This window comes from Pinus tabuliformis, chromosome 4_2, assembly GCF_031772625.1.
Source record: "Pinus tabuliformis cultivar Carrire ecotype Pingquan chromosome 4_2, CPIR1, whole genome shotgun sequence".
NCBI classification, from domain to species: Eukaryota; Viridiplantae; Streptophyta; class Pinopsida; order Pinales; family Pinaceae; genus Pinus; species Pinus tabuliformis.
The window spans coordinates 773,522,296-773,536,475 of record NC_142304.1 but is presented as its reverse complement, the minus strand read 5'-3'; the positions used below and the strand labels follow the sequence as shown (position 1 = coordinate 773,536,475).

General features: G+C 33.7%; 2 protein-coding genes across 3 annotated transcripts; both read right to left on the bottom strand.

The window, feature by feature from the left end:
- Positions 1–4,278: 4,278 nt before the first annotated feature.
- Positions 4,279–6,326, bottom strand: LOC149171925 (uncharacterized). Of its 2 annotated transcripts, XM_089427636.1 has the most exons (3): positions 6,231–6,326; positions 4,814–4,925; positions 4,279–4,725 (listed from the first exon to the last, which is right to left on the bottom strand). In XM_089427636.1, exons 1-3 carry the CDS (start codon positions 6,321–6,323, stop codon positions 4,691–4,693), a joined length of 240 nt encoding a protein of 79 aa, XP_089283762.1. In that variant the 5' UTR covers positions 6,324–6,326; the 3' UTR covers positions 4,279–4,690. The 2 variants fall into 2 exon arrangements, with proteins under 2 accessions (XP_089283762.1, XP_089283761.1); XM_089427635.1 differs by having other exon boundaries at positions 4,279–4,925.
- Positions 6,327–6,416: 90 nt separating this feature from the next.
- On the bottom strand, positions 6,417–7,643 carry LOC149171924 (uncharacterized). The gene is made up of 3 exons (XM_089427634.1): positions 7,426–7,643; positions 6,668–7,334; positions 6,417–6,552 (listed from the first exon to the last, which is right to left on the bottom strand). The coding sequence occupies exon 2, from the start codon at positions 7,325–7,327 to the stop codon at positions 6,698–6,700; it is 630 nt and encodes a 209-aa protein (XP_089283760.1). The 5' UTR covers positions 7,328–7,334; positions 7,426–7,643; the 3' UTR covers positions 6,417–6,552; positions 6,668–6,697.
- Positions 7,644–14,180: the final 6,537 nt, after the last annotated feature.

Sequence of the window (14,180 nt, the reverse complement as noted above, 5' to 3'; positions counted from 1 at the left end):
AGCCACATTCATCACGTGGATGTATGTACACGTTATTTTTTTTACATTGTAATTCACAACCTTAGTACTCTCATTTTGATATTTTCTAAGACATTGTTTGAGAATAATGGAATTTGAGGAGGATTTTAAAATGCCATCCCAGAGCATATTCACATTGTTCAAACTAATCACAAAAGTACGATTTGATTAGCCCATTCGAGGTTTGCCTCAATTATTGAAACTTTGGACTTTCGAGAAATATGCCCCAGTGACTTCAATGATTCCAGAATTGTCTAAATAGTTTCTTTCATTTTGTGATGAAATATTGTGTTTTTAGCTATGCCTAACAAAATGGCATCAAGTTATGGTAATGGATGAAGATTTTCAAAGCAAGAAGTGGTTCTACAAAATTGCTCTTATTTTGCGAAATAAAAGTTCATTACTAGCGAAATATTCCTATGAGAAGTTTCCAATGTTTTTTTGGAGATAGATGTAGAAAAGCATGGGGTTAATTTTGATATTTTATGACTTCGCTGCACATGATGTTGCTTGCCGATTTTTTGTCCAAATTTTACAAGGAAATGATGGGAAATGGTTCAAAATTTCACTATCAAATTTATGAAAGTCATTCATGGATTTTTCAAGAAATGTTTTTAAATGATTTTATCATTTTTACCTATTATGATAATTCTTTTAAGGTTCATATGTCTATTTTTTGTATTAATTGCTAATATGATATTTTTATTGAAGTGAGAGAGAATTTGTAGCTTGAAAGAGTTAATGTAACAAGCAAGTCATTGATGGAAATATTCATGAAAGTGGTGTTGATATGCTAAACTTTATAACGCTATTTCAAGCATAGTTACCAAGTTCGAATTCGGATTCGAATACTATACGTTACGGAAATAATTCGATCAAAAAAATTTCAATTCTAATAAAATTCCCTAGTATACCGCAAAAAAAAATTAAAAATATATATAAAAAATCCTCCAATATATCAAAATCTACCAAAACGATGCTCTTGTCTCAAAATCTACCAAAACGATGCTCTTGTCTCTGAGGTGTAATAAATATATTAAGCATGTTTCTTGAAGATTTAGGCAAAGAGAATGTTGATATTAAATTTTTTTCATGTGTTTTAAATTCTCCCACCATATAATTCCTCTCTCTAGCTGTAAGAAATCCATTGTGTTTTTTTGAAGATTTAGGCAAAGATAACGTCGCTATTAAATCAATTTCGTCTGCTTTAACATCTCCCGCACATATAAATCTGATGCATCTTAAAATGAATTGATCTTTTACGAATAATTCGGCTGAATCGTACAAACCTAAGAATATTCGATTTTTTTTTTACCAATTCGGGTGAATTTGGTAACTATGATTCCAACGACATGGAAGAAATGATAAAGGAAGAGAAACCTAATGAAAAATGTGAAATTTCTCTACAATAGATTATGACTTTGAAGATACAAGTCAAGAGGACAATGTCTCATATGAAGAGCACCATTAGTCACATGCTCCATGGGAGGGAAATTTTGATCAGACAATGATATTAAGGGTAGATTTGTTGAATCATCATTAGATATGCTCCATGGGAGGGAAATTTTGATCAGACAATGATATTAAGGGTAGATTTGTTGAATCATCATTAGATACATGTTAATATGGATAAGATTTTACAATGGACTTTCAATGGTCAAGGATAGTTTCTACAAAGCCACACGAAGCATATTGACATGGGATAAACAAAAATAATGTTTTTGGAATTAAGAGATCTGTGGTTTGTGTCTTTTGAATCAGTGATCGGAGAATCCACAGTTTGAACTTCTTTATACCAACATTTCAAATCCCAAGTGGGATCCATCATCAAGGTTTCTAATATGTTTAAGTCATTATTAACATCATTAACATAAAAAATAATGTTTAACATTATGATCGTGGTTTCATATTCTTTACCATCTTAATTATGTTATTACTTTTTATCTTCATTACATAATGGTTAATATTTATTTTGGTTCTACTAAATCCCTTTGTTTTCTTATGGATCAAGGCATTGGATAGTTTTTACACTTTTAGATTATTGAGATAATATTAAGAGAGAAAAAAATATTGTCATTTATAATTAAAAAAAAAAAGAAAACATTTATTTTAGAAAAAAATGCATGATGATTTGAAACAATATATCTGACATTAACACTTATTCATATCAATAATTACAATATTATATTTACAATTCCATATAATAATATTAATATTATATTAGCATAAATTAATATTAAAAATACAAATATATTATTAATATTATTATTATTAAATTTAAAAAATAACATAATATAAAAGAGAATATTAATATATTAATAGATCAATATTAATATCAATTTCAATCTTAATATTACTCATTTTCTATTTCAAAACTCATAACCAACTATTTATATATATATAGATATAAACAGTGACCATAATACTAATACTAATATTTATATTCATATTAACATTAATATTAATATTAATATAATACTAATATTAACATTAACAATAATAGTAATAGTAATATTATTATTATTATTATTATTAATTTAACTAATAATAATATTAACATTTAGAAACCTAATATTAACCCTAATCATATTTCTTCTAAATTTCTCTTTTCAAACTCAATGATTCTAATACCATTATAACCCTATTGTAATTCATCTAATAACTCTAACCTACCTCCCAGGAACAATTGGTGTCAGGAAAGACTAACGATTCACAATTAACATTCTATTAACTAGCAATTGTCCCAAAAGGTACAAAGAGAGGCCGATAGGATTATCAAATTGAAATTGTTGAATTTTTATAGAAGAGTTAATTGGTTTGTGAAAAATCTTGTTTACTTGGACTGGATCATTGTGCAATTACTTTTTTTAGATGTTTTGTTTATATCTATATTACAAGGAACACATTGAATGTCTTATTTCATTTTAGAGTAAGTTAATTACCCAAAATCAAGAGGTTAAGTTAATTACCCCAAATCAAGAAACCTCTATAGATGGCCAAGCATATACGAAGAATACATCTCATTCATATGCAATACCAAATCCATCTTTTCTTTTCTCTGAGTAAAATTTCAAAAGCATGAACACATGCCATTTCATATGCACAATAAACCCAACTTCTGAAATTTCAATGCTTGGATGCATCCCATTCATTCGTTCGATCAGGTGAGACACATTCAACGGTTGATCTAAACCAGAAAAGGAAACAACGAAAAATCAAGAAAGCACAAAAACTCACGAGAAAGGATTCTATGCAGAAAATCAAGAAATCCCGCCCTTTTTCCTATGGAAAAATCATCAATCCCATGCCTTTCGGCCATGAAACACTATCATTTCCTATTATGGAACTATAAGAACATGTTACGAACATAGGCAACTGTAGTGCCGTGAATAAGCTCGCACTCCATCAAAGCCTCCTTTAAACACCATACTCCCACATTCAATTCCGCTCAACAGTTTTCCTGCAATCGACGACACACTGGCTGTAGCCGCTGTGTAATAAGAGCCTTTTGTTGTATTTTCTAATTTTTATTTAAAATATAATACTCACAATTGAAATTCATTAAAACATTCAACTTAAACCACATTATTAAATGATCTACATAATAGAAATGTGATTATAAATTCCAAGAAATGTAAGGGATATTCCACATAAATTAAAAGCAAGTATTAATTGAAAATGTATAAAGAACTGAATCAAAATATCTACATAAGAGGTTTGAAATTGGGTATTGTTTCAGAATAGTGATAAGTGTGTATTGTTTCAAAATATATGAATTCTCCTTACTGGTCGTTCTCTACTTAAAACAAGTTATTCCCAAATTATTGATTGACCTAATTTTTGGTCGATTTGTTGTTTCTTCCTTAATCATCCTCAAGATCAAGTGGCACATTCAGATCAGGAAGAGATCAAGAAGAGCCTCGACAGACAGATTCAGATTGTGAGCAAGAGGAGCGCTGAGTCGCGGATTCAGATCAAGAACAAGAGGAGCCTCCTTCACCTCAAGAGCCTTCTTCTTATTTTCGCGTAACGCCCTTTCAAGAAACTGTATAATAAGGTGAGCTTCAATTCTTCCATGTGACAACAAGTGGATATCATTGACAAGAACAACAGTAATTTCACATTTAGATGGGTCATCTTCTCATAAAACCTCGGCACCAACAGTAACTGTATCAGTGCTACTTCTTGTATTTTCTAATTTTTATTTAAAATATAAAACTCACAATTGAAATTCATTGAAGCATTCAACTTAAACCACATTATTAAATCATCTACATAATAGAAATGTGTTTATAAATTCCAAGAAATGTAAGGGATATTCCACATAAATTAAAAGAAAATATTAATTGAAAATGTATAAAGAACTGAATCAAAATATCTACATAAGAGTTTTGAAAGTGGGCATTGTTTCAGAATAGTGATAAGTGCGTATTGTTTCAAAATATATGAATTCTCCTAACTGGTCGTTCTCTACATTTAAAACAAGTTATGCCCAAATTATTGATTGACCTAATTTTTGGTCGATTTGTTGTTTCTTCCTTAATCATCCTCAAGATCAAGTGGCACATTCGGATGAGGAAGAGATCAGGAAGAGTCTCGACAGACACATTCGGATTGTGAGCAAGAGGAGCGCTGAGTCGCGGATTCAGATCAAGAACAAGAGGAGCCTCCTTCACCTCAAGAGCCTTCTTATTTTTGTGTAACGCCCTTTCAAGAAATTGTATAACAGGGTGAGCTTCAATTCTTCCATGTGACAACAAGCGGATATCGTTGACAAGAACAACAGTAATTTCACCTTTAGATGGGCCGTCTTCCCATAAAACCTCGGCACCAACAGTAACTGTAACAACGCTACTTGTAAATTTAGATGATCTATTGAATCTGGTCATATACATAGTCCGGCAGACCTGCAATCAGATCAGATGCTTTACTAACAGTTTCTAAAAATAATTTAGACAATTGAGAATAATCCTGAGGATGAATTATACTACATGGTTTGAAATTAATATACACACAAATACCATTATGATTTTACCTAAAATATTTCAATTTACATGATTAATCATGTCACAATACAACAAGGAAATACTCTAGAATCCTAATGATAAAAATTAAAAGCAAGATCAAATTCAATGTTTCTAAATATTTTAATCTACTAATAGAATCTTCCTGTTCTTACCTAAAGTAGTATGAACATGTAATTATGATGTCATATTATGCAGAAAATAGAGAATAAAGTCAAGAATAAATTGGTAAAAATATTAGGGAAACTGTTTGATCATTCCATCAAAATAGAGAAGGTCGTTGTAGTTTGATATGATTATTCTGTTTTTCAACTCGACGTGGTATTTAGCACATATGGTTCTTTGCATTTGCAACTGGCCGCGCTGCAAATCTTGTAATTGCGTGGACTCGCATCAAAATCTCACTATCGTTTCCTCGATCTGGTTAATGCCTCTCAAATTCACGCTCTATCGATTCTTCTCCTCAACATAAGAGTAACAAAATAGTATCGCAAGGATAAACTATGCAAACACTCTTTAAAAAAAAACATAAATTAAATTCAAAACAGAGAAAAACACAATGAAAATAAAACACTATAAAATCCAAAATGCATGGCCATGCAACAAAGAAAATAAACTTGAACAAGAAACAAGGCAAGCCAATGCAATGCAGAGTATTGAAGAAAATGATGAGATGAAAGTGAGAACGCTCTCTGTGAGATGCTTAATACTAATCAATGCTTGCCAAAAGCCATGGAAGAAGAACAGTGCTTGCCAAAAGCCAGGGAAGAAGAATAGCAACAACAACTGGTAGGGAAAAAGTAGTAAAAATATCTTCAAGAGTGACATAAAAGAATGGGAAAAAGCAGTAAGGCAACTCAACCGATATTTGGAAAAAACAGTCACACTTCAAATCAATGGTTGAAAGTGTCTCACCTGATCCAACGGTGCAGGGTAAAAGTGTTGACGAAAAGTTGATGCATAAGAAAGGCCTATCGGCCTAATTAGACTATATTTAACATTAAGAATAACATAATCATATAAATTAACATTCTGGCCAAAATCTATTAATTAGACTATATCTAACATTAAGACAAAGACAACCGTGTTCCCGCTCACTGGTGCAATGAGACCATCCTGTATTATTACTATAATTTAAGGTTCTGAACAGTGAAAACTAGTACAAACTTTCCTAGCCTTATATGTTACCTTGTATACAGGACCAAAGCCTTCCTCTCCAAGCTTGTTGTCATCATGAAAGTTATTCGTGGCACCTCGTAATGTTTCCATCTTAAATACCATATGTCCATCGGCGATTCCTATTTCCACCATAGTTTTTTAATTAATGCCCCCTGACATGTGGGGGCGATAGGGAAATATAAGGCTCGCCGTTTTTTTTTCTCCTCCAAACATGACGAGGCGCGTTATATTTCCCTATCGCCCCCGCATGTCAGGGGGCATTAATTAAAAAACTATGGTGGAAATAGGAATCGCCTATGTCCATCAGGATCGGTTGCTGTGTTTTCCTCATCTGTATCATGAAAATACAAAGTTACCTTTTGAACAAGCAAAAAATGCACTCCAATCCAACTACATGCGGCAGCTTTCAATAACAAGCAATACCCAAGAGTTGTTAATATAAATACCTTCATAGCCTTTTCCGAATGTGGCGGACTTCAGTCTCGTACTAGTTGCAACGCGCATGCCATGAAAACGAGAGCTAAAATTATAATACCTAGAATTATGTGTGTGCTTTTGTGTGAAGACTTGTCCTCATGTGCTTTATTAGCTACCCTGAGTACTGTTAAGTGCAAACGCAGTGGAATTAAAAAAAGGATATATTGCATAACGGAGTATGCAGCTTTGACTCCAATATTGAATTCCTGCAGCCGTGTCAGAAGTGAACATTTTACTGATTGAGTATGAGAGGCACCTTCTGCAATCAGGAGTAGAGAGATTCCTGGTGCACTGGACCAGACCGTAAATCGTTTGGGACGCCGAATCCAGATCTGTAGACAAAGCAGATCGTTTTGTTTCGCTTCACTTGCTGCTTCAATTGACAATTTCTCTAGCAGATTCTGTGCAGTACCTTCAAGGTCAGGTGGGACAAAGACAACCGTGTTCCCGCTGAAGGTCTCAGCGTAATTAGACCCCAAATCGGTATCCACTTGTCCGATGAAATTATAGTTTCCATAGCGTAAGAAGCACTGAAAAGGCCAGACACTACCGCCAACGGCATTCCCACAAATTTGCCGAATGTTAGTGGTTGCAAATTGCCAACAACTAAAGCACTGGTCGACTGTCATGTCTTCTCTGCATTGGAGGAGGCCATATATTCTGTTAGCACTTTAGCCATACACAGATATATTAAACCCAGTTTTGTTGGCCCCTTCAGCATATTTACCTTCAGATTTTTCTCAGACGTACTGCCTTCTGTATAGTTACCGCCGCCGCATTTAGTTGTGGTTCCGTTGCAAATCTGTCCATGAAGTGTAATATTGATCAACGTTGGAAGAAGAATGATGAAGAGAGAGAGCGTGCAGAATCCCTTCCATGAAACTTCATATTTGTTACGACTATGATCGCCATCGGACAGTGGAGAGCCTGCACAGATGTTCTCCACAGAGCGTACCGACAATACTAAAAAAATATTCTGTTGTGCGCAATAAGAACAATGCAGCTAGAGAGCCCTTATCCACATACCTGCTTGGCAAACACATATCCTCTCATCCTCTCAATTTTCAATCCCAAGTCACTTTTAAAATTGATAGATAATGAATTACACCTACTAGTGTCAGACTAAAAGACAAAACTGCTTTAGCTAAAATTATTTATTTGAGTTTATTCTGATAATAGATTTAGTTTAATAATTTTGTTTAGTGGGAAAAAGTTAAAATGGTTTTGGAATAGTTAAAACTTTTTAGTAATTTTATTTCAATTTATTTTGATTATAAATTTATGAATTTTAATTAATTTTTTTTATAAAGGATTATTTTTATTATTTAATTGTGATTAAATTATTAGGTTAATTATAATTTATAATAATTAATTTCTAATATTTAGGACATAAATGGATAGCTGAAATAGAGGACTAATATATATAATAGAGACATTGTGGTTGTTCATCAAGACATAAATGGATAGCTGAAATAGAAGACTAATATATATAAGAGAGATGCAATGGCTAATTTCTATATCTCTTGAGAAACATTAGATCAGCTATCCTTTTCGAAATCCTTAATCAAGAACTAACTTTGTTGGCCATTTCCTTTGTGTGTAAGGATAAAATCTCAGAATGCAGGCTTCTTTGATTCATAATTTATACCAAAAATATTTGGGATCAAATCACATATATTTTTATCTAGATTCATTCACGATTTAATTTATATTATTTGAAATAGTTTAATAATTTTACTTAAATTCTTATTACAATTTTTTCTAATAATAAAATAAAAATACAAAATCAACTTTAACTAACATTTTACTCCAATCCTCCAATTTAATAAATTTGTAATAAACAATAGATTTATTAAACTAACAGTCAAACAATCTAATAATTTTGAATGGCCTCATCCCAATTGCAAATTTAATGAATTTATAATAAGCAATAATCTTATTAAACTACTAGTCAAACAACACCTAACTTTATCAAACAACACCTAACTTTATCAAACAACCCTTATCAATCTATTACTCAAATTTTAAGTGAGCTTATTTCTAGAATCTAATAATTCAAATTTTAAGTGAGCTTATTTCTAGAATCTAACAATTTTGGATGATCTCATTCCAAATGCAAATTCAATGAATTTATAATAAGCAATAATCTTATTAAACTACTAGTCAAACAACACCTAACTTTATCACACAACCCCTTATCAATCTATTACTCAAATTTTACGTGAACTTATTTCTAGAATCTAGGAAAAAAACAGTAATTTTATTCTAGTAACAATTTAATAACTAATAATTAATTAATCTATCTAATCAAACAAATTAATAATTAATAATTAGTACATCTATATAAATTAAATGTTTATTAAATATCTACTTAAATTAAAAATATATTAATTAATCATTTTAGTATTTTTTAAATATTTAATTAAATTAATAAATATATTAATTAATAAATCATTTCCATTATAATAAAATTCGATAAAAACATTTATTAACACAAAATGAAAAACAAACTATTGACTTAACTTTGTTTCGTTTCATACTGAAGGCATACACGGAATCTAAATACACAAACTTAATCATCTACAGTCAAAGGCAGGAATGATCTTCAGTCAAACTCAACTACACAATGCAAGTCATCATGGCGGGCAAACATCATGCTCGGAAGTGTACATCATTAAATGCGTATGTGCGGCTCGATGTTCATTGGTAGCCTAGCAGCAGCAGTCATGCCATATCCCGACTTTAATATTATTCTTCACCAAACTTCACAATTTATCTCTAACTTCAACGTCGTCCTTTCAAAGCCTATTTCGGACGGGCAGGCACTATAGTAATTGATATGCTTTGTTAGTATCCGTGCAGGCACAAACAGAAAACAAAAATTTCAGAAATTAAAATGGAAAACCTAAAGTTTCAAGTCAAACACTTTTTTTCTGCTTTATTAAATAGTGACACCGCATTTTGTTAGCCAGGCGAATGAGAGACTTTGAACTCTTATTTGGCCTCCTCTTTTCGAGAGGGAGAGGCACATTTTGTTGGCCAGGCCAATGAGAAACTTTGACCTCTTATTTTTCCTCTCGTTGACCTCTTATTTTTCCTCCTCTTTCCGAGAGGGAGAGGCACATGCTGTATTGAATCTTCAAAATTTCTTTGCTTAAAAAACATTATTTCATTCAAATTTTTGTGGATTGAAATAATACTAAGATTGTTTCATGTTTACATTTTGAAATTAAATTTTGTGCTCAACTTTACTACTATCTTGACACTTTCCTTTACTACTATCTTGACACTTTCCTTTACTACTATCTTGACACCTAAAGAGGCACCGCCACCGCTTTGCCACTTGGTGATCTAGATTTGTTACACCTCTCGTGTCTTTTCCATCCTTTGCTGTCACTTTGATGTCACACAGCGCCACCAACAGAGGCACCTCCACCGCTTTGCTTTTCCACGTGGTGATCTGGATTTGTTACACCTCTCGTGTCCTTTCCTTTGTTGTCACACAACGCCCACTTTCAAGTAGCGAAACAAGCTTGCAAAAAACCTGCAGAAAAGGCTCTACAACTTCCATTAGATACAAAGAAAAAATTTGTGCGACAAGACTTCCCTTTTCGTATGGCTTTAGGCCTACCATCATGCATCTCATAATTCAATCCACATTGTATCGTATTATAACTTACAGCATTGGATCAGATGGAAGGACTTCAACATAGAGCATAAACCATGAATCTAAAAAAGTGCACGCTAACTTACTGGAGGTGGGGGCATCCCAGAGGCTTCGAGGTTTGCAACTAAAGCGTCTTTGCCACTGTCTGCAACAGAAGCTAGCGTATCCCAATGTTTCAACAAACCCAACTGAAGTGTCTTTGCCACTGTCTGCAACAGAAGCCAAAGTATCCCAATGTTTCAACAAAATCAAGCCAGCGTATCCCAATGTTTCCACAAACGCAGATCCTTGCGGTTGAAGGTAGGCATGCCACACTGTGTTACAAAAGCAAGGCCTTAGTCCCGAGGTTTGGTCAAGCCTTTGAATCACGTCGAAAAATTGAATGATATTCATGAAACGGATAACTTAAGTAGAGGGTCTTTGATGTTGCTGGTACGGAGCCTGCCTTATCGAACACCTTTGTCGTTTCTGGTACAGAGCTTGCATTATCGAACCTGTTTCTAGTCTCAAAAATAACAAGACGAATGGAAGAAAAGACAACTAAAAATTTGTGCCAGATCCCGTGGCAGTCATCACATTATTTGGCTCCACCTGGAATTCAAATAGAAAAATTGAATGATATTCATGAAACGCATAACTTACGTAGAGGGTCTTTGCTGTTGCTAGAAAAATTGAATGATATTCATGAAACGGATAACTTACGTAGAGGGTCTTTGAGAGTCTACAAATGACCTGATATAAATTTAGAATATATCATCTTTTCTCTACTTTCATCAATAGCTAATTTGGTATACTCGTTTACTCCTGCAATTGCTTGCAATATTAACGTGGCCTTGTGTCTATTTCTAGAGTGTACAAATGACCTGATATAAATTTAGAATATATCATCTTTTCTCTTACTTTTATCAATAGCTAATTTGGTTTACTCGTTTATTCCTGCAATTGCTTGCAATATTAACGTGGCCTTAAACTGGAAAATGAAAGAGTGATAACCCGGACTTGTCGATAAAAGTGGTAAATTCAAAACATAAAGCCCTAAAATTACCTATTAGCCCGCATTTACTCCATTAAGCGGACCACATAGCCCGTGGTAATTTCTATGGTGACATTGTTGCTAACCTAAATGCATATTCATATCCCCCAATGATACAACCGTGATACCTGTGCATTTCTACTCGATTTATCAGCATTTTTGCCTTGGTTTAATTTATCTTATGCCATTTCGCACTTATTAAGATAGTATATTATATTTTGTCATTTCAGGCGTTTTGAATGAGTTGATTACTTAGAATTGGCATTATTATCCAAAAGCACAATACAATCTATTTGACACTGGTAGGGACTTCTGCTTCGCAGCTCGCCTTGTTCCTTTTCTCATCAGACTGCAGTGATTCCCATATTGACTATGTGAAAGTACATGAATCACGTGGATGTATGTACACGGTATTTTTTTTTCAACGTGTATGTATGTACACGGTATTGTTTTTTTCAACGTTGTGATTCACAACTTTCCTCAACTTTCATTTCCATATTCTCTATCAAATTTTACCAATAGATATTTACTAGCAATTTCAATGAGAGTGCAAAGGAACGTTGAAAGCTCGAGAAGCAAAGGTTGAGCATCATTCAATTGTAGATCATGAAAACATATTTGAAACTGAAAAGACTTCCGAAGGCAATGTGATTTCATCTTCTTGAGAAACAAATTTAACCATGGAATTTGTACATTCTAGAGATATTATTTCTCGAGATATTCCAATATAAAATGAAATGGGTGATCACACAGACCTCATAACTTTACTAGTAGATGACAAGTGCTGTGAAAGTTCCATTATAAACTTTAAAAAAAAAAATGAAGATAAGCAATGAATTATGGACTGGAATATTATATACTGCCAGTAGAAGAAAAATACAGTTTAGAGCTATTACCTGTAATCTACAATCTTTCAAAGATTTCTGTGATATACATTATATATTATTAATCACATGCCAAACTGGAGAGGCAATGCAATAATAACTATAACATTAAGAAACTGGAACAAAACTGATTACCCATATTACTGCTACTGAAAATATATAAGAATTGTTAAAATTTGACTTGGAATAAAATGACAAGCTAGAAACCAGAGATTAAGCGGAAGTGGTTAAATAGGGAAAATCAATTAATCCTCTCATACTTTACAATGTCCCTTTACAAGGAAACCCTTGCCGCAGAGAATTCAACATTAAACGAAAAAACCAAAGGATTATTCATACATTTATTATATTACAGCACGACCAAAACCTTGAGACCCTAAATCTAAACCCTACTTGCCCTCATGCCATAAGCTAAAGATAGAAACTTGGGTTAGGCTATCGAAGCCCGGGGAAGATTAACCAAGACCTCTGTGTAGAAGCGCTTGCAAAAAGAAGACACAAGGAGAAACCTTGAGTGAGTCTGTGCCAAGTAAATAAATTAATAGGGTAGCTTCAAGGAAAGAAAACATGAGGATAACTTAACAAGGTCTGGGGTTTCCTTTCTCTGTAACCCTGAGACTTTTCCTTCATTAATCGAGCCAGGGACGCCATTTTCTCGGAGTAGAGAGGCTTGCCGGTTACCTGCATAAGACGCAGCTAGAAATCAGTCAGGAGTAGAAGAGATGCCAAAGATGAACTATAAGCAATAATAATGAACTGAGGAGTTGCAGAATGAATCTACCTATGTCATCAAACGTTTTGAGCTCCATAAGGAGTTGGAAAGAGTGCAGAAATAGAAACCCTTGTAGACTTGAAAAGTAGAGGAATTTAAAAATCGAATTCGTGGAACCAAAGAGCCACACCATGACTACGAAAGGTTCAGTGGAGAAATCACACAGTAAATAGTGGAATGATCTACCACGGGAGATGAACTAACACAGAGTTACAGAGCACCATCCAGGAGGTGAACGAGCAGCGAATGACCAAACTGAGTCCAAGGGTATTACTGCACGAACCCTAACCACCTACAGGTGAATCCTTGTCGTCGAATCAGTTCTTGGAGAATCCACGGTCGTCGGATGCCTAGTTGTCCACTGAGGTGTGATACAACTATAAATTGTGACCACTTCTTGAACCTTCGGAGATCATATCTAGAGTGTGGTTAAGGTTTTGGGTCAAGCAATATTAATTAGACAAACTATTTAACCCACCTCAATAATTTTGCATATAAATAACATATAATACTATGGTAAAGCAGGTATTCGACTTGGATTTCATATAGTTTTGTTACATCATGTTCATATTGTTAAGGCCTAGTTGCATAGGCATGTTAAACATCATGGTAGAATCAGTGTAATCGAACCAGGAGGGGACTTTTTTTTTTTGGTTATTTATGTAATGTTGTGCTTCTTGCATGTTACAAGTGGTATCAAGGACAGGTTCAAACTATGTGGCCTTAGGAAAGAAAATTATTAATAACAAAATGTTTAAATGCACAGAGAGAGTGGAGCTGAAAGGAATAATATGAGAAGGGGAGGAGGAAGTACACCACCTAACCCAGAAATGTGGGTTCAATTGGAGGAAAATAGGAAAATTGAGAATGTTGTGTTACTGGACATTGTGCAAAAGCTACGAGAGGAAATGATGAACTTGCGTGATGACAATGAGAGACTAAATTTAGGGCAGGAGCGAATCGTGAAAAATCTCTCGAACTGACAGAACATAAGGGATCCCTATCCTAGTGAAGACAATGTACACAGGGAGGAGACAATGGGAGCACCAGAGAGGTTATGTGTAAACTGAGGAAACTCGAATGAATAATAATGATGTAGAATCTAGGAATACTTCAGGAGGTCGAG